This window comes from Cucurbitaria berberidis (genome assembly GCF_010015615.1).
Source record: "Cucurbitaria berberidis CBS 394.84 unplaced genomic scaffold K460scaffold_3, whole genome shotgun sequence".
In the NCBI taxonomy this organism is placed as follows: domain Eukaryota; kingdom Fungi; phylum Ascomycota; class Dothideomycetes; order Pleosporales; family Cucurbitariaceae; genus Cucurbitaria; species Cucurbitaria berberidis.
Window position 1 is genome coordinate 5,112,084 of NW_024468937.1, and position 27,511 is coordinate 5,139,594.

General features: G+C 50.4%; 13 protein-coding genes across 13 annotated transcripts; 9 read left to right on the top strand and 4 right to left on the bottom strand.

Annotated features, from left to right (window-relative positions):
• The first annotated feature begins 295 nt into the window (after nt 1-295).
• K460DRAFT_124126 (necrosis-and ethylene-inducing protein-like protein 1 precursor) lies at nt 296-1,740 on the top strand. Its single transcript, XM_040926641.1, has 2 exons — nt 296-899; nt 964-1,740. Exons 1-2 carry the CDS (start codon nt 664-666, stop codon nt 1,445-1,447), a joined length of 720 nt encoding a protein of 239 aa, XP_040788949.1. The 5' UTR covers nt 296-663; the 3' UTR covers nt 1,448-1,740.
• On the bottom strand, nt 1,628-3,198 carry K460DRAFT_367189 (uncharacterized protein). Its single transcript, XM_040933522.1, has one exon. The coding sequence runs from the start codon at nt 3,039-3,041 to the stop codon at nt 1,890-1,892; it is 1,152 nt and encodes a 383-aa protein (XP_040788950.1). The 5' UTR covers nt 3,042-3,198; the 3' UTR covers nt 1,628-1,889.
• A 433-nt stretch (nt 3,199-3,631) lies between these two features.
• Nucleotides 3,632-5,470, top strand: K460DRAFT_367192 (DUF1593-domain-containing protein). The gene is made up of 2 exons (XM_040933523.1): nt 3,632-4,028; nt 4,098-5,470. Exons 1-2 carry the CDS (start codon nt 3,723-3,725, stop codon nt 5,277-5,279), a joined length of 1,488 nt encoding a protein of 495 aa, XP_040788951.1. The 5' UTR covers nt 3,632-3,722; the 3' UTR covers nt 5,280-5,470.
• Nucleotides 5,471-6,371: 901 nt separating this feature from the next.
• Nucleotides 6,372-7,446, top strand: K460DRAFT_367193 (uncharacterized protein). Its single transcript, XM_040933524.1, has one exon. It carries the CDS (start codon nt 6,446-6,448, stop codon nt 7,367-7,369), a length of 924 nt encoding a protein of 307 aa, XP_040788952.1. The 5' UTR covers nt 6,372-6,445; the 3' UTR covers nt 7,370-7,446.
• A 178-nt stretch (nt 7,447-7,624) lies between these two features.
• K460DRAFT_356074 (uncharacterized protein) lies at nt 7,625-8,158 on the top strand (the record flags this gene model as incomplete). Its single annotated transcript, XM_040931931.1, has 1 exon — nt 7,625-8,158. One exon carries the CDS (start codon nt 7,625-7,627, stop codon nt 8,156-8,158), a length of 534 nt encoding a protein of 177 aa, XP_040788953.1.
• A 2,314-nt stretch (nt 8,159-10,472) lies between these two features.
• On the top strand, nt 10,473-12,337 carry K460DRAFT_431409 (uncharacterized protein; the record flags this gene model as incomplete). The annotated part of the gene is made up of 4 exons (XM_040938342.1): nt 10,473-11,065; nt 11,116-11,725; nt 11,774-12,083; nt 12,138-12,337. The coding sequence occupies 4 exons, from the start codon at nt 10,473-10,475 to the stop codon at nt 12,335-12,337; spliced, it is 1,713 nt and encodes a 570-aa protein (XP_040788954.1).
• Nucleotides 12,338-13,084: 747 nt separating this feature from the next.
• Nucleotides 13,085-14,155, bottom strand: K460DRAFT_386645 (short chain dehydrogenase). The gene is made up of 2 exons (XM_040935613.1): nt 14,061-14,155; nt 13,085-13,921 (listed from the first exon to the last, which is right to left on the bottom strand). The coding sequence occupies exons 1-2, from the start codon at nt 14,110-14,112 to the stop codon at nt 13,122-13,124; spliced, it is 852 nt and encodes a 283-aa protein (XP_040788955.1). The 5' UTR covers nt 14,113-14,155; the 3' UTR covers nt 13,085-13,121.
• Nucleotides 14,156-14,728: 573 nt separating this feature from the next.
• On the top strand, nt 14,729-15,951 carry K460DRAFT_339598 (NAD(P)-binding protein). Its single transcript, XM_040931087.1, has 4 exons — nt 14,729-15,151; nt 15,215-15,444; nt 15,511-15,612; nt 15,665-15,951. The coding sequence occupies exons 1-4, from the start codon at nt 14,880-14,882 to the stop codon at nt 15,862-15,864; spliced, it is 804 nt and encodes a 267-aa protein (XP_040788956.1). The 5' UTR covers nt 14,729-14,879; the 3' UTR covers nt 15,865-15,951.
• Nucleotides 15,952-17,291: 1,340 nt separating this feature from the next.
• K460DRAFT_242484 (uncharacterized protein) lies at nt 17,292-17,603 on the top strand (the record flags this gene model as incomplete). The annotated part of the gene is made up of 2 exons (XM_040927326.1): nt 17,292-17,435; nt 17,487-17,603. Coding segments are annotated over 2 exons (261 nt in total), but the record flags the coding sequence as incomplete, so codon positions are not given.
• Nucleotides 17,604-17,664: 61 nt separating this feature from the next.
• Nucleotides 17,665-18,564, top strand: K460DRAFT_386647 (uncharacterized protein; the record flags this gene model as incomplete). The annotated part of the gene is made up of 2 exons (XM_040935614.1): nt 17,665-17,948; nt 18,000-18,564. The coding sequence occupies 2 exons, from the start codon at nt 17,665-17,667 to the stop codon at nt 18,562-18,564; spliced, it is 849 nt and encodes a 282-aa protein (XP_040788958.1).
• Nucleotides 18,565-19,556: 992 nt separating this feature from the next.
• On the top strand, nt 19,557-21,709 carry K460DRAFT_313797 (fungal trichothecene efflux pump). Its single transcript, XM_040930255.1, has 3 exons — nt 19,557-20,320; nt 20,370-21,077; nt 21,127-21,709. The coding sequence occupies exons 1-3, from the start codon at nt 19,648-19,650 to the stop codon at nt 21,555-21,557; spliced, it is 1,812 nt and encodes a 603-aa protein (XP_040788959.1). The 5' UTR covers nt 19,557-19,647; the 3' UTR covers nt 21,558-21,709.
• Nucleotides 21,710-22,178: 469 nt separating this feature from the next.
• On the bottom strand, nt 22,179-23,487 carry K460DRAFT_367198 (alpha/beta-hydrolase). The gene has a single exon (XM_040933525.1). The coding sequence runs from the start codon at nt 23,305-23,307 to the stop codon at nt 22,345-22,347; it is 963 nt and encodes a 320-aa protein (XP_040788960.1). The 5' UTR covers nt 23,308-23,487; the 3' UTR covers nt 22,179-22,344.
• A 475-nt stretch (nt 23,488-23,962) lies between these two features.
• Nucleotides 23,963-27,192, bottom strand: K460DRAFT_339608 (glycoside hydrolase family 115 protein; the record flags this gene model as incomplete). The annotated part of the gene is made up of 4 exons (XM_040931088.1): nt 23,963-25,113; nt 25,169-25,719; nt 25,778-26,062; nt 26,110-27,192. The coding sequence occupies 4 exons, from the start codon at nt 27,190-27,192 to the stop codon at nt 24,147-24,149; spliced, it is 2,886 nt and encodes a 961-aa protein (XP_040788961.1). The 3' UTR covers nt 23,963-24,146.
• Nucleotides 27,193-27,511: the final 319 nt, after the last annotated feature.

A 27,511-nucleotide genomic window follows, 5' to 3' on the forward strand; every position in this document is an offset into this window, starting at 1 on the left:
ACCCCTGCAGGTACGGTCCAACTTCCAATCACCCTTTCTCCACCTCTCACGTTCTCCCATCAATATGAAATTTAGCCCATAATAGTCTCTTGCTTCTGTAACACACCAGGCTCTACCCCGGCACCTGCCTAATCCGTCTCAGACTAGTATCGGCCCACGAACCAATCGTGTATCATGTTCTATGCACGCCGACTACGCGTGTTTCACCCGACTGGACAACGCGGGCAAAACCCGCATGACCTCGATGACAAGCCTGGTAGATCGTCACTATGCTTATCCTACCACAGAGCCTTGCTCCGACGTTTTACACTGTTCCTTGTCATTACTTGCAGATAACCCTGACGGTTCACGGCGATGAAAACGCCTGCTTAACTGTTCTACCCAGTGTATAGCCAATGGTTTGTTCTATATATGAGCATGTGCACTTCATGCATGTGGTTTCTTGCATCGTGGAAGTCCTATTTGGGAAGGAACCAAGTAGAAGTAATTACAGAAAAAGGACGATATCGGCATAACGACTGGGCATTTGCATAAGAAGCATCGCAGGACCACCGTGAAGTCATTGCAAAGACAATCGCAGGCCCCCCTCGTATTAACTCGAACTCCCAGCAGCGTCCAAACTGCGACGAGCTGATTCCATCAATTTACCGACTAGAAAATACGATGCTATCCAACCTTCGGTACCTCCCGGTGCAGCTCCTCGCAGTTGCAACTTGCGTCCTTGCTTCACCAATCAGCCTCACAAGTCGTGCCGTCATCAACCACGATGCCGTCGTAGGCTTCCCACAAACAGTTCCTTCCAACATCGCAGGAAAGTTGTACCTCAAGTACAAGCCGTTCCTTCAGGTCTATAACGGATGTGTCCCATTCCCTGCTGTTAGCGCTGCAGGCGACACTAGGTACGTTTCCTTTCCCAGCCCTCAGCGCCTTATGAATCTGGACAGAAGCTAATGACTGTATCAGCGGCGGACTCGCAACTTCCGGCGACCCCAGCGGCAGATGCAGCAGCTCCGTGGGACAAGTGTACGCGCGCTCAGGCACACTCAACGGCGCCTATGCCATTATGTATTCGTGGTACATGCCCAAGGACTCGCCTTCCTCTGGTCTCGGGCATCGCCACGACTGGGAGAACGTCGTCGTTTGGCTCAGCTCTCAATCTGAAACTGCCACTGTTCGCGGTGTCGCTATCTCCGCGCATGGAAACTACCAGAAAGAGACGTCGCCACCGTTCTCCGGCACCAGGCCTAAGATTGGCTACATGAGTGTCTGGCCTGTCAACCACCAACTCATTGCAACCGATAAACAGGGTGGCGAGCAGCCGCTGATTGCGTGGGAGAGTATGACGCCTGCGGCAAGGAGCGCCATTGAAACTACAGATTTTGGTAGTGCGACACCGTCGTTCAGGGATAACAACTTCCAGCGCTACCTTGGGGATGCTTTTATCTAATTGCGGAGGGTGCGATGACCTTGAGTAGTAGGCTTCGCAGTATATATGGGCTCACAATGATTAATGAAACACGGAATCAAGAACAAAGTTAATCATGAGATATCCTCTGAGGACCTATCGATGTGCGTACATGTGTCGATTTTATGTGTAGGGGAAGATTAGTCAACAAAGACCCCAGGCTTAGACTATCCAGTGTGCAATGCTTTCTAGTATTGCATGTTACTCGTAGATCGAGCTGCGACCACTCGAGCTGTAAGACTTCACCGGTAATTAAAGTATCAGAAAGCGAACAGAGTTGTTCTAGTCATTCCTCGTGTTGAACCTACATAGGTTGTATTCCCTAGATAGAATCCGCGACCTTGTAGAAACTCATCAGATTCGCCGTGCCCGACCCGACAAGTGTAATCTCCTACCAGTCCTCTAAAAGCGGAGCACAGAGGTCTCACGCCGAATAACCCGGTGGAGCATATGCTGGTGGAGCATAGCTCGGTGGCATATCACTAGAGAGCGGATTCCCAATTCCCGCCGAGGACACCTGCCCGCCTCCAAGTACCTTTGTGAACGCACCCTCCCTAGCCTGTTGCAGCTCGAGTCGAGCATGTTGCAGTCGCTCATTGGCCTGCTGTACCTGGCCCCTTAGACTCTGCTCACTACGCTCGCGCTCCCTAATGATATCGCTGCATCTATTGCCCGCACGGTCCACCTGCTGCATACTCGCCTTGATCTGGTCATGCATCTGCATATCGGTGAAGATATTATCAAACACGACATCGCTCCATATACTCCCCATGGCAATTCGCAACTCGCCCAGGGAAGGAAGCTCTGGCGCGACTTGTTGGATCTGTTCTTGTAGCATGCGAACCTGCTGGATGGATGACTCGGCGCGCTCGAGGTGGTTGCGTTTCTGCATCGACGCCATGGCTCCGCTGCTAAAGAGGTCATACTGCGACATGCCGTATGCGCTGTCGAGTGAGTTTCTTGCTTCGGAGAGTTTCTGCACGGTTTGGCCTAAGAGGAAGAGGGTGTGGCGTTCTCGCTCCAGGCGCTGGTTCAGCTGTTGGAGATTGTAATGTGCGGCGTTGCATGCGTCTTCTTTGCGGTCTTCATCTGGAAATTCGGGCGTGTGGCCTGCGAATATCGAGTTATACAGCGCATCTAATTCTTGTTGTAGCTGGATGTGGCGGTGTGCCTGCTGTTCGATTTGGGATCTTCGGATGTCGGCCTCTGCTTTGAGCTGTCTGACGTATGCTAACTCATCTTCGGCGGCTTTCTGCGACTGAACGGCGTCGAAGTAGTCCTTTTCTTCTTTCGCGGCTTTTTCGGCGAACTTGTCTTTGCGTCCGGAAGCTTTGTGGGCGAAACGACGGACTGACGAGTCCCTATATTTTTCGTGCTCTTTTAACTCGGCTGCAGTCTTCTGCTTGAGGTCATTGACCCGTTGTGTAGTAGTGAGGGTCTGAGAGTCGAGATCTTTGATGTAGGCGTCCTGTTGCTGGAGCTGGGAGGGTGCGGCGTCGGTTTCATGCAAGCCTTGTAGGAGCTGCGCGTTTCTGCCTGCGGCTTCTTGGATTTTGGTGTGGGTGGAAGTCATCATGGGAAAGACGGAATTTGATATAACAAAAAGCTGATAGGGGTCTACGTAGGTGTGAATAGGATAGGATGTGAAAGGGATCGAACAGAGACAGAAGATGGATTAGAAAGGCTGCGGCTGTCCTACCTTATACTTTGCGACTAGGAGCGATCACCACAACATGTTGCATTGTGATAGGCCGTGTTCTATACAGCCTCACCCCGTGGAGGCCTTACCTACGATCCACAAGGCAGACGCTGACCTGGTGTTGAATGGTTCGTGGATCAGTCACTGCTACGTCATACCAAGCGTGGCTGTGAGACCAAAAGGGAATAGTTGTGGCGTAAGAGTGCTAAGCCTCAGCAGCTGAACGTGATCGCCATAGACCTTCGAATTATTGCAGCTTCATATAATCATCAGGAACGAACCCCAGGAGTGTGTAGATGGACGACAATCTAATGGCTTGCGGGGAGATCGTGGAAGGCAGGTGCAGCCGACATCGCTCGAAATGGAAGAAAGTGCCTAACCGCTCCGATTTGGTCGCACACGCCCCACTGTAAGACTGGATGGCACAACTTCGGGTCGCTTTGTGTATCATTGAGAAACAAGATCGTAGAACAGCATAAGAAGGACTTCAACGCGCCGCGTCGGCTACTGGACTTTTCCTTTCCCTTCTCCGCATTCCATATCCCATCTTTCGTCAACATGGCAACCGAGCAGCTTCAAACGTACGCTCAAAAACCCCGCGTCTTCATTCTGTCCGACATCTCGAACGAGCCGGATGATGCCGAGTCGCTATGCCGCTACCTGCTCTATTCCAACCAGTTTGAGACCGAGGGGTTGGTGGCATGTACCAGCACATGGATGAAGAACAAGGTGTGCCCACAGGACATGGAAAAGATCATTGATGCGTATGCCGGCGCAGTAGAAAATCTAAACAAGCATGCGCACCCCGACTGGCAGTACCCGACTGCGGAACACATGAGGAGCTTGATCAAGAAGGGCGCCGAGGTATGCTCAACCTCCAATATCAGCATGACTTTCTCGTGTCACGTGTGTGAACAGCGCTAACAGAACAAGACATACGGCATGTCCGCTGTCGGCACCGACATCCCACTGTCTTCCGGTGGACAACTGCTCTATGATCGCATCGTTGCCCCGTCGGCACAACCATTGTGGATCCTCTGCTGGGGCGGAACCAATACCCTTGCCCAAGCGCTCCTCAAAATCGACGACCAGTATCCCCCAGAAGACTCGAAGCGTCTTCTTTCTCGGATACGTGTATATGCCATCTCGGATCAGGATGACACGGGAGCGTGGATTCGCAACAACTTCCCGGATATCTTCTACATTGCCTCGGTACATGGCTGGAACCAGTACGGCTTAGCTGCGTGGACTGGCATCTCCGGCGACAAGTACTACGGCTTCGATCAGGGCGGCCCAGACTTCACGAAAATGGAGAAGAGCTGGATCAAGGAGAATATTCAGATCGGTCCGCTCGGCAGCGCCTACCCAGACTACTTGTTCATCCCCGAGGGAGACACTCCCACATTCCTCTATCTCATCCAAAACGGCCTCGGCGTACCAGAGTGCCCGGACTATGGCTCGTGGGGAGGTCGCTACGCCCGCACAGATATAAGCGGTGAGGGCCTGAATAGCAACCACTACAGCGATGCCGTCGACCACGTCAAAGTCGGCGACAGGACTTACACATCGAACCAAGCGACCATTTGGCGTTGGCGCGACGCTTTCCAGAATGACTTTGCTGCCCGTATAAAGTGGAGCATGGAGTCTGATTTTAGCAAAGCAAACCACCACCCCGTAGTAATAATCAATGATGCAAAGGGTCTTGCACCCGTGCGCATCGACGCCGAAGCAGGGTCCACCGTTATACTGGATGCGACGGGCACATATGACCCCGACGGCAGCGCCCTAACGTTCAAGTGGTGGCACTACCGCGAGCCCACCGCCACCCAATGGTGGGTTTCCGCCGAAGTCTCCGACCTCACCATCAAGAACATTGACAGTGAGGGCCGTAAAGTCGAAGTCACGCTTCCACCGCCGGATAAGTGCGCAGTCGAGCTGATGAGCCGGCAGCCCAAGGAGACGGGGCAGTTATTGCATTTGATTCTCGAGGTCACGGATAACGGCAGTCCGAGCTTGACTAGCTATAGGCGCGTGTTGATCCAAGCTACGAACAAGGAGCTCAAGGGTGGTGGGGAGGGCGCAGATGCCATTGGGGATTTGATGAAGGACCTCTGAAAAGCGCGATTACGATGTTGGCATGCCTAAATGATATAAGGAAAGCGGGGTACAGATGGTATGCTACAAACGATGGACAATCATGCCCTTCATGAACATTCTTCTCGATTTGATCTCCCTATCTAAATCAAAAGCATAGTTCTATCCTCTTTTCCTGTAGAAAGGGCGTGCATTCAGTCCATTTAATCCCTCATATGCCTATTCTCGTCAAGCGTTATCTCTGATTTCGAAAGAACAAGCTGGTCGATTCGGGGTATCTTGCAACCCAAGCTAGAGGAACAATGCCACTAAGTGGAGCTAACCCGCACGCTACTTCACGCACGACCCGATACGGTCGCTTGCTCGACGTCACCTGAGCCACAGGAATTCACCACATGGCCGCTATCCCCCGACACCCGCCCACCAGTGGACCCTGGAATACGATATTCACGACGAGAGCCACAAGAGGCACAGCAGTTGTGCTGGACTTCGTATCGACTGTAGCATTTCATGCGACCTGTCAGAACTAGCGCGCGTGAAAATGGATCCCATGACGATCAAATTGGGCCCTAGGTGGTCTGATAGTCTCCCAAAATTCAATGGCCTTTATCGCCAGCGCAACGGATACGAAGAGAAGTATTGTCACCTAGGCTACAAGGCGGTAGTCTCCCTACTCGGATAGACCTCGGTGGCGAGCATTGTCGATCATAGTTAAAATTAGAGTCATTGTTGAGCGGGCAACGAACACTACGAGAGGATACCGAGGTGGAAAATTTAAGCACTCGGTCCGTGCGGGCAGAACACGAGATCGACGTCATATACTATACGACCCTAGTGCCAAAATTATTATTTTGTGCCTTCATTCGACGGAATTGGACAGTTAGAGCTTCTTTTTGGTGCTTTTAGGCTAAAGGCTAGACCTTGTTCAAATTAGCTCGTTCGGATTCAGATCCGAAGACAAGGCGAAGCCTGTCAAGCCGGAACATCGGAGTATCGCGCTGCCATGTCTCGTCCGAGTTGAATACCAGTTCCACAATTACCTCACAAAAGTAGGTTTTCCTATGCATGTATAAGTAGATGAGTCGCCCGCCGGTTTATAACAGATATCCATCAACCACCACCCACCAACCAATCCTCCTATACCACTATCTCCGGCATCCCCAGATTATCTCCTCTAGATCATCATCATGGTTTCCAAGACTCTGGCCCTCGTCCTAGCAATCAGCTCTGCTGTTTCTGCCGCTCCCGCTCTTCAACCTCGCCAAGACAAGTGTCAAGATGCCTACAAGGCTTGCTCTGCAGCTGGAATCAAGGCCATTGTCTGCGAGTGCTCCCTCACCGCCTGCCTCGGTGAGGACAGCGCCCGCAACCGCGCATACTGCTTCACTGCCACTGCCGGCCTCCCGCAATTCACACCCTCGCCCACCACCATCCCCGGTGGCCTAGGCTGCAACCCTGCCCACCCAGGATCATGCCCGCCGTCCTACTTCTCGTCGCTCTCCGCCCAACTTGCCGCGACTCCCATCCCAACCAGCATTCCCGGTGGCTGCAATCCTGCTCACCCAGGATCGTGCCCTGAGTCCTACTTCTCGACCGCTGGTGTGACGCCCGTTGCAACTAGCATCCCAGGTGGCTGCAACCCAGCCCACCCCGGCTCCTGCCCTACTGCCACTTCCACCTTCACCCCTGCTCTCCCTACACACACCGGAAAGGCCGGTCCCAACCCCATCAAGGTTGAGGGCAAGACCTGGACCATCGCCAACCTGACCCGCTACTGCGGTGACGGCAACGTCGGCTGCGACTACAACTTCGCCATCGAGGCCAACGGCCAGGTCGAGCGCTGCACTATCATCCGCAAACCCGGTTCCAACGCTGCCACCGAGAGCTGGAATGACCAGCCCTGCACCCAGGGATCCAACACCACCGTCTCTTGGGGATACGCCGCCGGCGCTGTTCCTCCCTTCGCTGTCCTCACTGTTGTTGAGGCTCAGGAGCTTGCTTGGTTCGGTGTCTCCAACGTCAACGGCCAGGAGGTTACCCCTAACAACCCTTTCGGCTCCGGCAACTACGGTACCATTGGCCCTCTCCAGGTCTTCTCTTACTACGAGTAAGCCCCGACCTACCTCTGAGAAGATGAACGGTTTTACGACAAGCATTTTTAGTTGGCGCAGGAATTAGATAGAACGACATATGATATACGCAACACTGTACATACAGCGTGCAAATTCTTTCGAGAATTGCTTAATATAATTCATTAATATGCATATCTTCATCATTGATATAGACAAGTGGTCTTGCCCCTGTGGATATCTGCGATTTAGTTCTCTAAACACCGAAAGAACACCGCATCTGCAACTTGCAAAGAAATGCAGTGGAGCCTCGAGTCCGATGGATGGGCCCACAGCCCCAACGACGAATCCACCAATGGTCTCCACGATGAACCAGTCAAAGTCTATCAGAAGCCGGGTGCAAATGACAATTTTCTGCAGATCAGCCTACATGCCTGCCCGGTTTCGGTCCTTCTGCTACTGCTTTATGAAGCCCCATCCACAGCGACACTGAGCTTTATAACCTGGAATAAAGCCTACAGCCTATTCCCACGAACTACCTTCGTTAGGAAGGAGTGTTATCTTCTCCAGAAAATCGAAGATGGAGAGGCTGGAGATAGTATTCGGGCGCATCTCACGGAGCTTTCCAAGAATGGCATCAAGACGAAAGCACACCATTGGGATGATGAGCAGGAACACGAGATCACACGCATTCGACGCGTCGGAGACAAGCATACTTGGGTCATCAATCTCGAAACGACTGGCCTAGAGATTGTTATGTCGCCCGTACCCGACGCCGCGATCGAAGCCTCGACGTTCAAAAATCCAGGAGTGGCTCGGATCCAACTTTAGCCGCGGGGTAGTTCCTCGGTATGCTATGGGTGCCACCGCGATGTTTAGTCATTCGATCTTCAAACACCCCCATGTTGTTCTCGACGAACTGTCGTTCCAAGGCTCTCGAGAAGATGAATACAAAGATCCTCCAAACTCGGAGCTTTACAACGGATTGCTCAAGCTAAAGAGTAAGATGGATAGCTTGACGCTATATGGGCTAATTCAGTTACCGAGAGATGAGCGCCCGGTTGATTTTCATTTGTTTGTGAATTATGACCTTTTTATCCGAGGGATACGACCGGCAACTCAGTTCCAGTGGGGCGAAGATCAAGTACCGGAGAACTGGACGTACGTTGATGATGAGTTGCTGAAGCACTTGGGTAAGCTTTGGGCGAAGCATACACAAGAGGACGAGCGGAATTGAGGCGCAGAAGAACGGCAAGAAGACGGGATATTCGAAGAAGAATAAAATGGGTTAAACGCTGGAGACGAGGATGAAGACAATGTCCCGGCTGATCGCAAGAGGAGAATTAGTGCAACTGGGACCTGAGCACAATGCTTTTCCTCAAGGCTAGCGAAGACCTTCGGTGTAGGCACTACTATGACGAAATTACTGGGGTAGTAGAAAGGGTATATACGATGACGTCTGCCTATAACTATCTACGCATCTCTGCGGGTTTGCGTTATGAAATCGGCTTTTGGAGCTAGACATAAGTTGATAAAGATTGCATAGTCTGTACTCGATCTTGCCTGGCAGAATCTACATATCATCGGTGATGAATATATTTCCCTCATTATATTTTTGGCTATCGGGAAACAAACTTGACGTTTTTAAAGCAATCAGATGGAAGCCAATCGACATATATCAATCTTAACAATCCTAGTAGCACTAAACGATTATTTCTGTGGGTGTGAAAGATAGAAATAATGATGCACGCAGCAATCGATAATAATATGACAAGTTGGCGTGTGTGAACGTTGTTCCGACAAGTAGTGGTTATAGTTTTTCTAGATCATAAAATGGCGATGGCTCTATAGGTAGTCCTGAAGTGAGGCGCTTCGTACCTGTTCATAGTTTAGATCGTTTGCCTATTTGTGTGATTAGCTAACTCGTCAATCGGCTTCCTGAAGGAAGCTAATTAAGTTAGGCATGCATATCTAGTAGTTATACATGTGTAGTCCAGCCGGCGGAGCAAGCGCGTGGAACTAAGTCCAAGAAGATGTGACGTTTCGCATGGTAAAGATGAGCACTGGCTATGGCCGACATCTGCCTAAGATGCGTCTCTCTCTCTATACTTTCTACATACTACCCTCAGGTTTTCGACGACTGGGGAAGTCATTCCCAAATAAGGTGCAACACTAGAATCATATGACGCGTGCTTGAGTTCCCTCCATCAGACTCAGTCTCTTCAGAGCTCCAGGGTATCAAAATCGTGGAGTCGCCTAGAGGAATTCAGAACTACACCCGCCTGGAATTCATGATGGAGTATCTCCCTTCGAGCCTGATCATGTGGTCTTCTACATTTCCGTCGGGGTCCTGAAGTGGGCTTCAGGTACCCGCGCTGACCGCCACCTGTCCTTCCTTCAGAGTTACCATTCCTACTCCCCAGAATGTATACGTTGGTGGAAGCAATCTAACTACGTATACTGGCACTCGTTTACGCCCGGGTTGTTTCTTCAAGATAGGCCATGATATCCTGCGCCCCCTACTCGACAGCCTTGGGAAACACAATTGGTATCGCCTCAGAACCATAGCCAGCCCATGTATACGTTAATTAACCGGTATCAAATACAGATGACCTATCACCTATTATTCGTCGGTCTCGCTTCGGCGTTCAAAAATCTATCCTCACCTTTCATACCTTACGCGCGTGTAGGCCTATAAATATATTCTACCCTATCCTCATTTTATTAGTCGTTCAATTCGATTCACGGGAGTATCATTTAGATCTGCCTGCTTTCTAGCCAAGAATGGCCTACTTCACTACGTCGCGCAACCGCCGAACATGGTATGTTGCCACGGGTACGGTTCTTAAGCACTCGCTTTCACGCTCCTGTATGAGCTAATACCTGAAGAATAGCTTGGCATGGACTACGATCCTCCCGCCCAAAGGCCTTATAGGCACATTTCACGAACCAAATCACTGCTTCGACTTCTAAAGCACTACAACCTGTAAGCACCTTTGTTCAAGCTCAACTATACCTTGTAACTAGATCTTCCATAACTCCGGAGCGCATTCTTTCTCTTAGATAGCAACGTTCCCCTCAGAAGCAGCTTCTTTCAATGTCAAACGATAGCAACACCTACCAGCTCTATCCTATCTCGACCAACATGTCCGCCGCATATCCATCTCCACAGCCTACCACACGAGAGGACTTAGGGATAGTATTAGCTCCTCTGTCCAGGATCCTCGACCCTTCGACCGTGAGCAGCAACGAGACTCGAATTCATACCTCTGCTCCGACCAATCAGTACACTGTCGACAACTTTCGCATGCTGCAGCAGCAGAACACCCACGAAGAGTTCTTCAGTCCCTCTGAAGAGCTCACAAGGACACCTGGGGAAGACCTACAAACTCCATGGACAGGTTGCGGAACAATTGTACCGGCTAGGTCACCGTATAGGGAAGCCGGCCATGCTCCAGATCATGATAATTACTACTTCGAATGGAACCAACATGTCCATGGCGGGGAGTATGGGCAAGCACTGACCAGCAATGGGTACTCGTCCGCTGGATTCGGATCAAAGGGTTCCCCGGGGCAGATGATTCAGCACCCATTCGAGGGTTACGAAGTGTCTCGTGTGTACAATCCACACATGGTTGATCGACCCCAGGCACAGATGGTAGACGGAACGTTAAGGAGTGGTTCCAGAGACACTACCTCAACGATTGCCGACGCTTACGTTGATCGCTATGCCCATGTGTAAGTCCCTATTGTTCTGCATTCCCTAATGACAGCTAACATTCTCCCAGAGACCATTTCCCAACCCTATACCCGACGTATGCCACAGAGCCTTCCCGCAACCCTTCTTTTCTCGGACCTTGGCGGCAGCAGCATGAGATTGTGCATGTCGACGATCCCCTGACCAACCCTGAAGGCATTAAATTCTCAGACGCTTCACTTCCAAAGCGAGAGAAGCACGGGAGGGACCTGAAGACTAGGTTACGCCTGACACCCAGACAGAAGAGTGAGGGCCGTAAACCTACTGGCATTGAGAAGCAACCACTCTGGCAGCGAAAAGCTTCCGTAAAGGGTAATCTGAAGCGATACGCCGCTTTGGAAGATGCTCTCACAGTTCCACTTCCAGACTTCCCCCACATTGAGGTCCAGTACGCGACCCATGACGAAGCCCTTGACGACTTCAAAGACCGCGTTAAAGACCTCGCTACATACTGGACACCGCCTCAAAATGATTCAAGCATCCCGAGAAACGATACGGAGCGTCAAGCTGTCGTCCGCACGCTCCTCGGTGCTATGAGGGACACTTCCCGTGCTGCAGACAAGATCGATTCCAGGTGGACGGAAGACGCTCCGCGGAAACACAACCTCAAGGACATAGAGGTGGCTTGCTGGGAGATTGAGGTAAAGTCTTCTATTGCTTTACAGTTACGCGATTCTAACATAGCATAGCGTCTTGCCGAGCGTCTTCATATAGAGGGCCCATCGGTCCTTGCTATCCACGACGTGAACTTCTTGAAGACCGTCAAGCACTCGGAAGAGCTCACATTTGGGCAACGTATCCGATACATAGCGGTGCTCTTCTTGGAGTTCAAGAGCCGTGCGGATGGCTTGATCAAGGGCCAGACTTTGCATGACATAGTCGGCGCTCCACAGGAAGCCTTACACTCTGCCCGAACGAATAACGAGGCCAACAAGCGTAAAGCTAACCAGATTGCTTTTGCACGCGAACACCAGCCAGAGCAGGCCCTTGGCAAACGTAGTAAGCCTTGATTCTCCTTGTTATATTCCGCACTGCAATTGCTAACTGTCTTAGAACGAGTCTCCTCAAAGCAACCTATACTAGACGCAGATGAAAAGGGCGACAACGATATTCCAAACGATGCAGAAGAGACTCCTCATGCCACCGATACAAACCATGTCGACTTGAATTCAGACGCATCTAGGACCCGTCGAAAGCGCGCTCGCTATTCACCTCGTCCTCGTATTGCATCTCGCGTCTCGCGTTTTAGCTAGTACCTGAGAATGCTAGCTACCCCCTACCAGTTTTTTAATAAATAATAGTAATTCAATATGACCTAATATATATGTGGAAGTGACCTCGGATAAAGCTGTATATTTCGGCCATGGTAGCAATTAGTAATAGCTGACTGCTTCCTAACCTTTGGATCGGGGCGCCAGGGAGACGCCTCACATAGCCGAAGAAAACACAGACATCTCCTTAGTATCTCCTACCAGTTTTGTTCCAATGGCCTTGACTTTGACATTTCCCCACCTGAACGCATCTGTCCCTAACACCAAAGACTCTGACAAACCCAGACGGTAACAATACAGTCTAAATCGAAAGCTTGACGAACAAAAGCAAAAGCCTCCGATATCCTGCAATGAAAGCCACCGTTGAACACTACAAACTCGCCCAGCTGAGAAGAAAAGGTTTGACAATGATTAACCGGACCCTCCGCAACCGAGATTAGTTAATAGCGCCCTAGAGAAGACCCGCACTGGACTGAAAGGTTTATTCACGAAGCTACAATATCAGAAAGGAGACTCCTTGAGGACGGTCAATATATAAAGGCGGGAAACAAGTGGACCAGAGCGCTGTCGTGGATCGCAAGCGATGAAACGATCAAGAACATGCTCCCACAGATTAATAAAGTCAATACTTATCTCGAGGCCGTTATCGATACTGAATCAGGAGATGGAAGTAATGGTATATCAATCTAAAATACGCTAAACCTTATACTCGGTTATGTTATGACTTACCTACCGCACAATAGTCTCTTATGTACATGTATCCAGATCATCCTTTCGTCATGACACCGCCACCATTACTGCCGATAACCTGCCCTGTAATCCACCCAGCCTCAGGCATACACAACAGCCCTACAACTCCCGCAACTTCCTCTAGATACGCCGGCCTGCCACCTAAATCCTTCGCAGCAGCAATTGTCTCCTTCGAATCTATGCCCTCCCGAGTAGCCGCCAGCGGCGCCATATAATTCAACGACCAAACCTTCTCAAGCATTTCCTTCGGCAAGCTAGTATACATACCCGTTGCCATTGCACCAGGGTTAATGCTATTCACCGTGCACCGCTCCCCGAGCTCCCTCGCCCAGACGCGCGTCATAGCCTCAAGCGCGCCTTTCGTGCCCGCGTAGCAAGACTGCCACCAGAAGCCCATCGACGTCGTTATACTGGATACATTGATGACGCGCCCAGATCGGTCGTTGGGCAAGTATGGTATCGCAGCTTGCAGGACGAAAAGCGGCGCGCGGGCGTTCAATTGGAAAGTTGCGTCGAAATCTGATAGCGTGACGGAGCCTAGGGGCGCTGGGTTCACGACGCCTGCATTGTTGATCAGAATGTCGATTTGGAACGTGCCATCTTCTTTGGTGAACGCCGACTTTGCTTTTTCGATGAGGTGGTCTGGGCCGCTGGGCGTGGTTATGTCTACTTGGACTACCGCAGTCTTCACCGAGTGTTTGCTTTCGAGCTCTGCGGCAAGGTCGGTGGCTGCGGCGGTCGAGGCGTCGGATGTGTAGACTATGAGTATGTTTGCTCCTTTTGCGGCGAGATGGCGGGCCAGTCCTGCACCAAGACCTGGCCGGGTGGCGTCAGCATGAGATTCGTGGGGAGGAAGAGGTTAGGATTTGTTTACGCCCCGGGGGCTACCCTCTTCACCTATCGCCAGCCTATGGGGTGTACTTTGAGAATTGTGCCACTAAGGAAGTGTTCATACCTCGCGATGCACCGGTGATGATAGCTAATCTCTTTTCGAGTGGTCGTGACATATTGCCTGAGTATTGATGTGAATCTGAGTGAGTGGGATTGTTTAGTTTCGATTTGAAGTCGAGAAAGCACACTTGAACCGAATTACATCGAAGACTCGCGCCTATGCTATCTCATCATGATATGGCTAATCGCATGTCCGACACGAGACACGCAAGCAACTATCCGATCCCTAGTCTCTGAACAGCCCGTCACAAAATGGGCCCACAAATTTCTCCGCTGCCGCTGCAAAATACTGGCGAAGGTGTACCTGGACGGGAGGGAATGGCACAATTTTCTAAGTCGTTACGCCCCCGCAACCTACTAATAGGTGAAGTAAGCTGCCGCAACAGAATAGTTGAACTACTTCTTTCTTTCAGTTGGTGCTTGCAGCTAGATCAGCGACGTCGCGATTCAGTATCTACATATATGTGGGGGCATTCCGTCTCTTAGCGCCTTGGGGTTGCAGTTAAAGCATGCGGAGGTAGGGGTTTCGATCCTTCGCTTGTGCGGTACGACGGATAATCCCCGGGCTTGCCCACAAGCCTTCCCGTGCATCATGACTAAGATCGGCGAGGTAATTTCCAAGTCGAAGATGGTGCTGTAGAGGTACAAAGATATGGTGCGACTGAGCCTTCCCTAGCCTTATCATGTAAACGTATAATATTACACCATTCACAGTGAAGAGACGCGTTATCTCTCACACTCGTAACTATTTGATCGTTTGAACAGAAGAGCTTTCCCCCATCTCATATTTCAAACGCATCCTTTTCCACCTATTCTTATCGAGATGTCGGGTCAGCGTTTGCATAATCGCATTGCCATAGTCACGGGCTCATCCCAAGGAATTGGCAGAGAAATTTGCAATCAGTTCTTCGTAGAAGGCGCTTTCCTTATTTGCGCTGACCTCAAGCCCACTGGGCAAGGCGAAACAGTTCCTACGCACGAATGGATTTCGCAGAAAGGCGGGAAGGCCATCTTTGTGGAAACAGACGTAAGTAAAGCCGAAAGCTGGAAAGCTCTGGTTGCAAAGGCTGTAGAAGTGTATGGCAGGCTTGATATGTAGGTCTACCTTATTCCCCAAGACTCTTTACTCAATCTAGGTGATGCTAATGTGATGCGAAGTGTTGTCAACAACGCAGGCATATGCAGCGAAGCAGGGAATCCGCAGCCCATCGATCAAGTCGAAGAAGACGCCTTTGATGCGCACATGCACATCAATGCGCGCGGCGTGTTTCTCGGCTCCAAATATCCTGTTCAGCAGTTCAAGAAGCAGGAGCCGCATGCCAATGGCATGCGTGGGTGGATTGTCAACTTCGCTTCCATGGTCTCAAACATTGGCATGCAGGGTCTGAGTAAGTTAATGTCCTTCAATACGAAAGGTGGGGGCTTGCTCCTTACATGAAGCTTACGAAGTACAGCTGGGTACACCGCGTCCAAGGGCGCTGTTGCGGCTATGACAAGGACTATCGCTTTGGATGTGGCAAAACAGGGTATCGTTGCCAATTGCATTGCTCCTGGATGTAAGTCCCCCTTTTCTAGTAGCTCTCCAACACAGCTGACAACTTCTACTAGTCTCACAAACTGCTATGCTCGACAACGCACTAGGTGGTGCACTGAGCGCTGCGGCAGAGGGCGTGAAAGCTGCTATTCCCCGCGGCATCTTTGGTCAACCGCTGGATCATGCAAGGGCGGCAGTTTATCTTGCTAGTGATGATGCGCAGTGGATTACAGGAATCACATTGAACGTTGATGGTGGCTTAGTAGCGCAGTAGATGCAGTAGAGCAATGGGCCATGATCTTGTGCAGTAGACACTTCAAGTAGCGCCTGTAGCGATCCCACAAAATAACGACTTCTCCGTTGAACAGTTTCCCACGCCTCGCGAACGCTGCGCTTTGTTCATATGCAGGTTAGAACCCGTATCCACCTCTCCGGGGCACTTCTCATTATTTGGCCAAGAACGCCGGGACCATGGTGGAGCCGCTGTGCCGCAGTGGCATGGATATGGTCCCCGGAAGCTTTCATAAAGTTCCGCGGCCCATGCCGATAGACCCAATTTTCGAGGAAAGGATCGTCAGGCCTTCACCAAATTAGTAATAATATCAGCGTCTCATGCGAGACGAATCGTCCGTGTCGACCGATTGGGTGGAGAAAGATTGTGAGTTGGGCGATGGGGCCGGCTACCGAGACAATTCTAACGAAGTACCCACGGAGGCGCTCGTACTTCTTAGGTTTAAGAATTTGATGCCCAAGAAACTGTACCCCTAAACAGACCCTACTTATCGTTAGTCGAAACACTTGAGCGGCAGAGGTCATATTCCTCAAGCAACGGTTGCAGCCGACGAATTCTAAATTCAAGTATATTTGAAAGCTTTGCTACTTTTCAATGAGCCTTTTGAGAAAATATCCATGCAGGAGTGGTGGAGCTAATCGTCTGCTTAGTTCTTCTGTGTCTTCTGCCAGAACATAGGTATGGAGGCCGCTACTGAATTGTGGCGAGCAACGCGACGAATATTGAGCCTAAGTTTGCCGTCAAAGGCGGGACTGACTTGCGCGGTTGCAGCCTGTGTGGTCCTATAGAAAGTCAAGATCAACGCCGTGCGGGTCAGCACCAGGAACCCCAACGTTGGACGGTCCTTCTCATCCATGAAGCTGCACAGAGGATACCTCGCAAAGGGCCGAACAGTGATTGACTCATCAAGGTTCGATCTGCACGTATGGAGCTTGTGGACGTACACCGCCTTCATATCATTGCGAAGCGACGAGAATAGGACGCTCCGTCCCGTAAGTAGCACGAACATGTTCTGACGCGTTGGACGTGCTCTGGGTTATCATCCTTGGCAAATTTAAGTCAACTGAACCCTTGATGTATTCGACCTCTCGTAAGCGCAGATTCCTTTCCAAGTGCATGGGGGCAAGGTCATCCTCAATTGATCGCCCGACTGGCCTCGTATCGCTTTCGTGGGGTTACAACAGCTTAAAGGGAGATGTTATGTCGATCAAACAGCCTCTCTCTTCAGGAGACGGCGCAACTGGGAGGTGGTACCTTGAAAAGGGATACAAAACTCCAGACGCGAGCGATCCACTCTTTTAAGACACAGAGCTACCCGCAACGACTAGGTCGTTTTGACAACCAACATCACAATACGACCTTCATAACTTCGTACAGAGACACAGGTACACAGGTACACAGTTACTAGCATGGCTGGCCCAACTTCCGTACCGTTGGCCTTGGTCGTTCTCGTTCTCTTACCTTTCGATCTCCTCACCTGGGCACTTCGTTTTTACGTGCGTCTTACACGAAAGGCATGGGGACCAGATGACTGGTCTATGGTTATAGCAATTGTATGCAAAAGTATCTTTAATCGACTAGTGATTATACTGACGATAGTAAAGCCGCTCTTTACGATTTCGACAATAGGCATGCTCGGCATTGCGTTTACTGGAGGTGGGAAGAAGGATGCTGACCTTACCAAGGAGGAGACGGAGACTGCAAGGTTTGTAAGTATATTCAATGCGCGTTCCCTGGACAGTTCCGGCTTACTATTGGCAGTGGTGGTTCATTATGCAAACCATGTTTTGCCTTGCAGCAATTCCAGTGAAGTGGGCTATCTGCTTCACTCTGCTACGCATCGCCAACAAGAAGAAGGCTTACGTGTGGGCAACTTATGTCGTCATGGCTGCGGTTGCCATAGTCATGGCTTCGACAACAATTTACGAATTCTTTCATTGCACGCCCATCGAGATGAACTGGAAGGCCGTCCCGGGTGGTTCCTGCAAGCCTAAGAGCAATATCACTGGTTTCAGCTTTGCACTTTCGGCGGTTTCTATCATCTCGGACTGGTTCTGTGCGTTGGTGTAAGTTGCTCCTCTGCCCTGTGGTGATCTACGTTACTGATCATAATGCAGTCCCATACCCCTTCTCTGGAGCGTGCAAATTGATTTCCGCGTCAAACTTTCCATTGTCGCACTTCTCGGTCTTGGGATCTTTGCCTCCACAGCAGCCATCGTTCGCCTCACCGTAACCGTAAATCTCAGCGCCGCAGAAGACTTTCTTTACTACGCCATGCCAGTCGCATCATGGGCACATGCGGAACTAGGTCTCGGAGTCATCCTTGCTAACCTTCCCGCCTTACGTCCACTGCTCGAGAGGCTACTCTCTCTCCGCTCGACTATGCGCAGCAGCGGGAAGCGCACGAATGACCCATCGACTGGGGACCGGTATGTGGAGCTTGAAGAAGGCATGAGGAGTAGGAAGAAGGGGAGCACATTGGACACGTTGGGCACGTTGGGCACTGGGAAGGGAAATGAGACCAGAATTTATGGTGGTGACCTTGAGGACAGTAGCTCATCCTTAGCCGATGATGATAAGTCTACAAAGAACATTGTGAAAGTCGATCAGAGGCAGGATGCGAATGGTATCATGGTGGATCATCATATTCAGATCAGACGTGAGGAAGCAAGGGGAATCTGAGAAATCTGAGAATTTGGGTCTCCTCAAATGCTGCAAGCCACTACGCGAGGCTGCAGTAGTTCGAGGAGTTTGGTGCCGTAGAAGCTTCTCCTCTCCTCCAATTGAAAAAGACAGCCTGGTTAGAAGAATAAACCTGTAGTCTACAATAGAAGCTTTTGACACAATCTGCCTGCACTCCACTGTTTCGAGAGCACTACCAGTGCGATCGGAGAACAAAGATTTCTCATTGCTTTTTGCGATATTATAGCGTGCATCGACTCAGAGCATCAGCAGTTCCGATCTCGTTCCTAGATGAGGATCCTATGCGTGTTTCCGGTGAACTATGCATCGTGAGGATTGACCTTTGGTTCTTCAACAGCACGCAATATTTTCTTGTCTGGCGGCTCCGCATCGCTCGCGCCTCAACGCTTTCATCATTGGGCTAAGACTCCGAAGACCCTTGCAAGCCTCTTCGCCGTACACGACTCGCGTTCCGTGCAGCAGATCGTAAGGCACGGGACGATCCCTGCTCGTCTAGGCAGATGTGGGGGCGAATCCTACGGAGCCTTTGTCGGCGATTCGGATGTCTGCGTGCGACAAAATATATTAGAGACTATACCATTGTGGTTTCACGGAGGCCTATCTTTGCTGGCCTGTGTGTAGGTCTTGTGAAGTATGAGGTAATTTTTATGCATAGGATGTCTTATCTTGTACTTCCCAAGTGATGACTTATGCCATCTCTGGATGCTGAGGGCACACTATGATAGTAGTGGAATGGTGAAGCACCATGAGTCGGCTCGAACGTGATCGTGCTGTAGTTTGGTTCCACGGGGCTAAGTCATCCGAGAAGCCGATGGCTGGAGCTGCTCAAAAGGAGAACCGATGGCTGAAGCTGCAACACAACAGGCTAGCTCGATGCTTACGAGAGTTTGTCTATCATTTTAAAATCATTTTCACATAAACACAGGGTTCCCACGTGGACGCCTGGTCCTCTTTTCTTGTGTGATTGTTTCCTACCACCAATACCCTCCTTTTCCAGAATATCCCTGTGGTTCTGTTCTTTCTTCCTGAATCGTCATTGTCATTTGGAAGTTCCAAGGCAAGATGGCCGATACCGTCACCACCAGCATTCCACCAAGGACCCCGACGGAGAAGCCTCCTCAGGAAACCATCTCATCCCTTGAGACACTCAATTCGGACGAAGCAGATAGGATTCGCTCCGAGGCTCTAGCGACTGACGCGTCTAAGCTCGAGCATGGATACTTCCTCAAGCCCAGAATCGTGGGAACTTTCGCCGGGACTAGCATAATCGTTGTTGCAACATATTTCCAATTCCAAGCCCTCGCTGCTGTCATTACCTCCACGGTCAACAAAGACATCGGACCCAGTGCCAATGTGGCCCTGGTCAGCACAGTATGGACTGTTTCCCAGCCCATTGCACTTCTACTTTTCGGTCGGCTGAGTGATCGCTTTGGACGCCGAAACTTTGCTTTGGGATCATGTGTGCTCGCAATTATCGGTGGCATAGTTGCCGCTACTGCCCAGTCAGTTGAGACGTTGATCGGGGCTGAAGTACTCATGGGCATTGCATCTGGAGTGCCAGCATCGTATCCGCTGTTGGTTGGCGAGCTTTTGAGCAACAAGTACAAGTATGTTGGTACTGCACTCATCGTCGTACCCAACGTTATCGCGACCGGATTTGGTGCATATATCGGTCTGGCGCTCGTTCAGGTGGCCAACTGGAGGTGGATCTTCTATATCTACATCATCATGATGGGTAAGTCTTCACTAACTCAACCTATGAGTATGATGGCTGATATTCGTAGTCCCTGGTACCGTCTTATGGTTTCTATACTACCACCCACCGTCTTACATTCAGCTACACGGAAAGAAGTCGAGTAAGGTCGCTGAACTCAAGAAGGTCGACTGGCTCGGTGTACTTCTTCTCGTTGCTGGTCTTGCTCTATTCTTAGTCGGCATCTCATGGGGCGGCCCAGCTCAGCCATGGACGTCTCCGAAGATTTTGGGTCTGTTGATCTCAGGTGCTGTCGCTACTGTCTCCTTCATCCTTTACGAGGTCTTCCTCACACCCCAACAACCGATTATTCCGATGCGCTTCTTTCGCGATTTTCGCGGGTTCACCTGCCTGGAAATCATCTCTGCGACCTATGGCGTTATCAATATTGCGCTTTTCGTCATGTGGCCACAGCAAGTTACTTATATTTTCGGGTCAACTGTTAGCACTTGGCAAGAGTCTGCGTGGCTCTCGACCACAGCTGCATTTGGTCTATGGGGCGGCATTGTCGTTCTTGGCCCTTTGATGTCCTGGATTGGTCACATTAGGTATCAGATCCTGGTCGCGTCTGTCTGGATGACAGTGTTTCTTGGTGCAATGGCTAGCATAACCGTGGAAAATAAGGCTCGGGCCATTGCCTTCTCTTTCCTTGCCGGCTGGACCATTGGATGGGGCGAAGTCATCGCGGCAATCATTGTGCAGTATGTTGTCTCCGACCAGGACCTTGGTGTTGCGTTTTGTAAGTCATCCTTTTTCCCGTACTAGGTGGTATTGGCTGACAAACTTAGCTGTCATATCCGCTTCCCGCACTATCTTTGGCTCAATCTTCACGTCGGCCTTCATTGCGGTATATACGAACAAGGTTCCAGGCTACCTAGCTTCTATTGTCCCACAACGAGTTCTCGCTGCCGGCTTGCCGGAGTCCTCGTTGAAAGCTCTCATGACAGCTGCAGCGGCCGCCAACCAGACCGCCCTTCGTGAGATCCAAGGCATGACGCCCGAGCTACTCCGCACTACGAACATTGCCGTCAGCGATGCCTATTCCAAGTCATACGCATACGTGTATTACTTCGCTGTCGCTATCGGTGGTCTTGCTATCATCGCTTCTATTTGTATGCGCGATTTTGACAAGTATCTAACCGGACATGTTTCAAGACAGCTATATCATAAGAAGGATACTGGCACGGACCCGTTGGAGTCCACTGAGCTAAAGGTTTAGGCAATATGGGGTAGCAAGGTGGGCTACAAGGCTAAAGCTTAGGCTTGTTGAGCTATCGCGAAGTAGTCCTGGGGTGACGCAAAACAATTTTTTATAGCTTAGACCTCATATTTTGTCGCGAATAAGAAGGTTTTAATGAAGAAATACTGCGTAAAATTACTACCTCTGTTATTGGTAACGTACCACATGCGTCGGAGGCTGAGTACGGTACGTAGAGGTCGACTTCGGCCGATACGGACATCAAGCCAGTTGGGTGCGACGGAGTAGAGTGAAATGGCCAGGACTGTACTCTCACGCCATCCGGCCTCGCGAGTAGCGAGTAAATGTCTTTGCAAATTTGAAATCAGAATCTGAAGTTTGTGAGGAAGAGGTTTTGACGGGATAATATCCCGAACGGTTAGACTGTGGTGGGTGGGTGGGGCGGATCCTAGGTAACCCCCCGCCCGTGCCGTGCCGCAACTAGCCGGACCGCAAGGCGGCGGCACGTTCACATCAACCTAGTTGATTGCGCGACCAGAGCGCCTCAGGGTAAACGGACCTACTAGGCAGGTCCAAAGCGAAACCGGAGTAAGTATCAGACAAAAGAAAATCACTCCTATGAAGACCTGTAGACCTGGAGGCTGCGGACAGGAGTATTCTATGGTAGTGATTATCCTCATGCGCTTGAGGTGACTATTCTAGGACATGATTTAGCCCCAGTAAAGAATAAATTGAGCAATGAAGTCAGAGAGAAAGTATACAATAGAACGGCGAAGAGGTTGTTTGCTTCCGTACAACGTTTCCAGTTCTAAGCTTCTGCACTTTGCCGAAAAATCTCCTCTGAATGATCTTTCCAAATGGTGAAATGTGTCTTCCCTTCCAGAACCCTCAACCTTCCCCCGCCCAATCTTTCGTGTATCCACTGCATCATCTTTAATGGTGCCTGAATATCCTGATCCCCATGAACCAACCATACCTTATCACTATCCACATCTCCCAAATCGAATCCCCAGTTGCTTGCAAGCACGGTTCCATCCAGCATACAACCCCCAGTGCCCTGTTTGAAAGCCTCGAGGAGTCCTGCGACAGCATCGTCAAGATTGGTCTCACTATCGTCATCTTCCATGATCTGTGCTTTTTCTTCCGGAGTTGTGCACTGGTCCTCCAGAACGCGTTTGAGGCGCGAGGGGTCTCTAGTGAGGTAAGGGCGGACAAGAGAGGGGAGGATAACATAGCGGGCCACGAGCTTCAGGGCCCACGGGGTGATGCCCATCAACTGCCAAGAAAGGTATGGGACTGTGTCGGGTAGGCTTTCCATGGACCCAATACCGCATACGACAGTTGTGCCTCGAAGCCTCTCTTTAGGAATAAAACGTGCGCAAGCCAAGGCGAAGGGCCCGCCTCCACTGGCCCCGACTACACTGAACCGCCTAATTCCAAGATGATCTGCAAGGCTCACAACATCTTCAGGCCACTCAGTGAGTCCTCTCTCGGCAAGTGTCGAAAGTCCGCAGCCGGGTCGATCGATGGTGATGAGGCGAGCACCTATTGTCTTGCAGAGCTTATTCCAGCCACGACCAACCAGGCGACACCCTGGAAGACCGTGAAATAAGAATATTACCGGATCAGAGAGTGTTGTAGAACCATAGGCTGCGAAGCCTAGGTTGCGCTTGTCAGGGAGGGTAAGAGTTTGACACTCTTCGGGTCTGAGTATGAGTTTGGCAGGATCGGGGGGTGAAGAAGGGTCATAATTTTCGTATAGCCCGAACATTTGGAAAAGTTGACTTGTATAACGAGTACTGAAAGGTTGAAGTTAGTAGATTAAGTCACGATTTAGGAGGTGTCTACGGAAGGCTCAGGAAGCATATATGATGGACGAGATGCAAACCCCGAGCTTTCAGGCAGCGTTTGGCTCAAATTCAAGTCAAGAGAACGTTAAATTCCCGGCTTGTATGATGGTAAGTTTCCGGTCTGTATGACGATTAGGCTGACGCCAAGAAAGGAAAAGGACCCTTCAGTCGGCTTCCCGGAACGCCGTTCTGCGATATCTGATCAGATTGTATAGTTACTTTCCGATTTAGATTCAAGCACCGGCGATTTTTGGTGAGATAAATTGTGTTGAGCATCCTTGTGTCAACTTCAATATCTTCCCAGCGCGTGCGATGGTGGCAAGCGAGGGGTTTGAATCGATGCTGAGCCACACCAGCCACACGGCTAGGAGCCGGAGACACAAAGGTGACTCAGCGCTTGAGTTACACGCGGTAGGTCATTTTCGTGGCCTCCCTTCTCACCGCCCCAACTTAGTTTTCAATACACTCGCTTGACGCCTTCTTGATGTATAAGCGTGGAACTACTACTTATCAGGCACTACTCTCCTCTATAAGCTTTTATTCTCTAGACCGCCGATTCCGGTAACTCAATAGAAAGCTCCGACTCTGGATACTGACGCAGAAAAGCGGTGGGAGAATACCAAGGAAACTAGGGATCTGACGATCGACAAAGTCGCCTATAGATATAGCTTTGCCAACGAACGATAGATTATAGCGCTCACAATCCCGAGGGAAAACTACTGCTTCCTACTGTTGTTTCCTGTACTAACATACTATCTATTCAGAAGCCAAGCTTTGTGCTCTCTGGGGGTCCTAGGTAACTACTCTGCACACCACCCAAATCCACCACAAGCCTATGCACTACAGTCCCTGGCTCCAGAAGCCACAAACTCAATTCATGCTTGCCCGGATCTACTTTCCCTATATTTGTGCTCACCACCCGCGCACCATTGACAACGCTGTCTGACCACCCGCCAGGCATGGTACCTAATGTCGTTGAAGGGACGGGTGACACGCTGGTAGGACTCGCCTGGTTGAGCGCAATGGCGTATTTTAGAGGCGCCGAGGGATTCACATTGAAGGACGGCGAAAGGTAGACGAGCGCCTTCGCATTTGAACTCGAAGTCAACGCATAGAAGCTATAAATGGCCTTCGGAGCCGATGCCAAAGTCTGCGTAGAAGCTGTGCTCGACATCAAGGTTAAGCCAGAATGTGTTCGCCCGTAGTTCGGAATGATTTCTACAGTCGAGCCGTCTGCGCCAGGAGTCCGTGACCTGAAGTGCTGCATCTCGATTGCAATAGCGCCATTGGATTCTATGTAGCCTTTGAACTCTGCGGGAATGACTAGTTTATTGAGTGGGAGGTTTAACTTCACTGGGGTGCCCGTTTTCGGCGTGACAGAGATCACGACCGTGCTAGAACCAGGGGGAGCAGAGGTCCAATCTACCGAGATAGTGACACGGATGTCGGAAGTACCTGATGGGTAACTCACTGTACCCGATGAAGGGTTTACCTTGACGTACGAGACGGAGGGTGTAATGGTGAATTCCATAGACCCGGAGCCGCGGGCGTAAATGTCAATCGTGCGGTTCTCAGGGGTGTAGGGATCCATCCCGGAAAGTGTCGGGGCAGTGTCGCCGGGAGTTGAGGCAGCGCTATTCTGCACTGATACACCCAATATGCCGGCAGAGGGCGCTGTTGTTCCAATCGTCTTGACAGATGGCATTGAGTTGGATCCCGGGTCTTGCCTACATAGGTGAACTGAGTCAATGTAAACTCGAAAGGAGCAAGAGGTGAATTTACCAATTCGTGTATCCAAAGTGTACTTGATCCATCATGTGATTCCATTTCCCATTCAACAGCCCATGGTATCTCTTTTGGACCACTGCGTCCTGCGCATACGCAGCTCTGACATCATCGGCCAGTTTGCTGGTGCTCATTCTCTTCTGCGTCGCATACGCACTATTTCTCGCAGCATTGATATAGACTTGTTGGACAATCCTTCCCGCCATGATTGGATGCAAAACCATCTCGAAGAAGGCAATCTGTGTTTCAGCGTCAAGCGCACCGTAGAGAGCCTGAGCCTTGTTCTGCAGGGCACCCCATTCGTTGAGAACGTTCTCAGCTTCATCATAATTGACTGTACTAAGCATGAAAGGGGCTCGGTTCAGCAGTTCATATTTCCGACGGACGATAAGTTTTCCGTATGTCGCCATGGCTTCTGCTGTCCCAGTCGCGACACCTAGGCCAAACTCTCGTGTTGCCCATGCGTTGAGCCAGGTATCCGTACTCGACGGAGAGGTAAATGGAGCCATGTTATATGCCATATCAAGGAAGTGGGAAATCGGAAGTTCCTATGAAATCATGAGTTCAAACGTGCCAGAACAATGTAGGTCAGATCGAGATGCTTACCAAAGGCTTCAAATCTCCAACATTAACAATCCATATCTCAGTTGCATTGCGCTGCCACGCAAGATGCATCTGCTCCCAAGTCTTGGATAATTGAATCGTGTTGATCCACTTGTAGTTTCTCGGGTCTCCTACATAGTCGAAATGATAGTAAACGCCCGCGCCCCCTTCTCGATTAACCTCGCTAGGGAGTGGTAGACGTTGAATGTTCCCACTGTTGTCGTCGCTCCAGAGAATCGTAACGTCGTCTGGAATTTTCATACCTGCCTGGTAGTACCCACCTACTTCCTTTGAGAGGTGAGTGACAGTTTAACTAGTTGTGAGAACCGCATTACCTTGTATACACACCACATCTGTGGCACGCCTGAAAGATTTGAGAGACCTAGAGTACTCTTCAATATTGACTGCTGATAATTGATGACATCGACTAGGCTCTTCGCGTCCAGTGTTGGGCTTGCTGTATCCCCATCGCCTCGCATCCCGAGGGTCCAAAGCGTTTCCCAGCTTTTAGCACGTGTCAAGCCATCTTGCATGTACTTCTTTAAATTATTCTGATTGTTCTTCCAATCCCACGGCTTTACTTTCTCCTTGTCGGCACGCGCCATAGGTTCTGTATGCGATGTACCCATAACAATCCCCATTTCATCTGCGAGTGGCCCATTCTTGCTATCATCCACATAAAATTTCGAGTCCCACATGGCTGGCCAGAAGTAATTTGCGCGAAGGCGGAGGAGCAACTCGAAAACCTTCGCATGGAATCGGGAGTCGTATTTGCCATAATTTGCGCGAACCCAGTTCGTAAGGGCAGGTTGTTCGTCATTTAGGAATATGCCCCGATATTTGATTGTCGGCGGTCCTTGACTTTTCGTGATAGGTAGAGCATATATGTTAGTTTTCTTCTTGGGAGGAACATTAGCCCACCAGTACCACGGCGAAACGCCGATCTGTTCAGAGATATCGTAAATGGCGTAAATGGTGCCTCTCTTGTCGCTGCCCGCGAGGACTAGGGCAGATTGAATGCCTTGGACTGGGTCTGAGACTACTTGGGAGGTGAATGATTCCCATTTTCCTTTGATTGCTGCCACTTCAAGCTTCCCGGAAGATACCAAACTGTCAATGAGCGATGATTTGCCAATCGTTCCGGCAATGATGACCGTTGCGTTGGAGAGACCGCTTGTACTCGTAGTGACTTTTCCCTTCGTTCCGGTCACAAGCCCAAAGTCATTCGCAAGGTCATTGCCAGCATGCACGACACCAGGCCAGTCTTTCGTGTCTATGATAATTGGCAAAGCGGAGCCGGTGTCGCTTAGCTTCAAGGCTCCTATAGTCTCTGTGAAAACAAGACTTGCGGGTTGTCCAATAGCTAATGCGTCTCTTGAACAAGTAATCAGGGATATAATAAACACAATCAGCTTCATGTTGAGCTATCGAGTAGCATAGACTTGATGGATGGAGGAGATAGACCTAGACTCAGGTACAGGAAAAGGGGATGAGCATCGTCCCCAGGCCAGTATATATCGAAACAAATGCCCCAATAGGACAATGAACATCGATAGAGTGATCATACCGGGGCGCGGGTGATCTCTCTAGATTCGTCTCTTGATAGTCGGCAGTTCATGGCTACTTAGGATATTGTTGTTGCATCCCACTATGGGAACCAATGCTCTTAAATATGTCGTACGGCGGTTGGTTGTGACTCGTATTCGTTTCGACATGATTCAAAAGCACGGTCTTGAC

Coding starts and splice junctions, on each gene's coding strand:
- K460DRAFT_386645 (XM_040935613.1), bottom strand. CDS start 14,112: ATGTCACGACCACTCGAAAAGAGATTAGCTATCATCACCGGTGCATCG. Junction 13,922..14,060: donor CATCACCGGTGCATCGCGAG/GTATGAACACTT, acceptor CCACCCGGCCAG/GTCTTGGTGCAGGACTGGCC.
- K460DRAFT_367192 (XM_040933523.1), top strand. CDS start 3,723: ATGGCAACCGAGCAGCTTCAAACGTACGCTCAAAAACCCCGCGTCTTC. Junction 4,029..4,097: donor TGATCAAGAAGGGCGCCGAG/GTATGCTCAACC, acceptor TAACAGAACAAG/ACATACGGCATGTCCGCTGT.
- K460DRAFT_124126 (XM_040926641.1), top strand. CDS start 664: ATGCTATCCAACCTTCGGTACCTCCCGGTGCAGCTCCTCGCAGTTGCA. Junction 900..963: donor AGCGCTGCAGGCGACACTAG/GTACGTTTCCTT, acceptor TGACTGTATCAG/CGGCGGACTCGCAACTTCCG.
- K460DRAFT_367193 (XM_040933524.1), top strand. CDS start 6,446: ATGGTTTCCAAGACTCTGGCCCTCGTCCTAGCAATCAGCTCTGCTGTT.
- K460DRAFT_367189 (XM_040933522.1), bottom strand. CDS start 3,041: ATGATGACTTCCACCCACACCAAAATCCAAGAAGCCGCAGGCAGAAAC.
- K460DRAFT_313797 (XM_040930255.1), top strand. CDS start 19,648: ATGGCCGATACCGTCACCACCAGCATTCCACCAAGGACCCCGACGGAG. Junction 20,321..20,369: donor TATCTACATCATCATGATGG/GTAAGTCTTCAC, acceptor TGATATTCGTAG/TCCCTGGTACCGTCTTATGG. Junction 21,078..21,126: donor GGACCTTGGTGTTGCGTTTT/GTAAGTCATCCT, acceptor TGACAAACTTAG/CTGTCATATCCGCTTCCCGC.
- K460DRAFT_367198 (XM_040933525.1), bottom strand. CDS start 23,307: ATGTTCGGGCTATACGAAAATTATGACCCTTCTTCACCCCCCGATCCT.
- K460DRAFT_339598 (XM_040931087.1), top strand. CDS start 14,880: ATGTCGGGTCAGCGTTTGCATAATCGCATTGCCATAGTCACGGGCTCA. Junction 15,152..15,214: donor GTGTATGGCAGGCTTGATAT/GTAGGTCTACCT, acceptor TGTGATGCGAAG/TGTTGTCAACAACGCAGGCA. Junction 15,445..15,510: donor CATTGGCATGCAGGGTCTGA/GTAAGTTAATGT, acceptor TACGAAGTACAG/CTGGGTACACCGCGTCCAAG.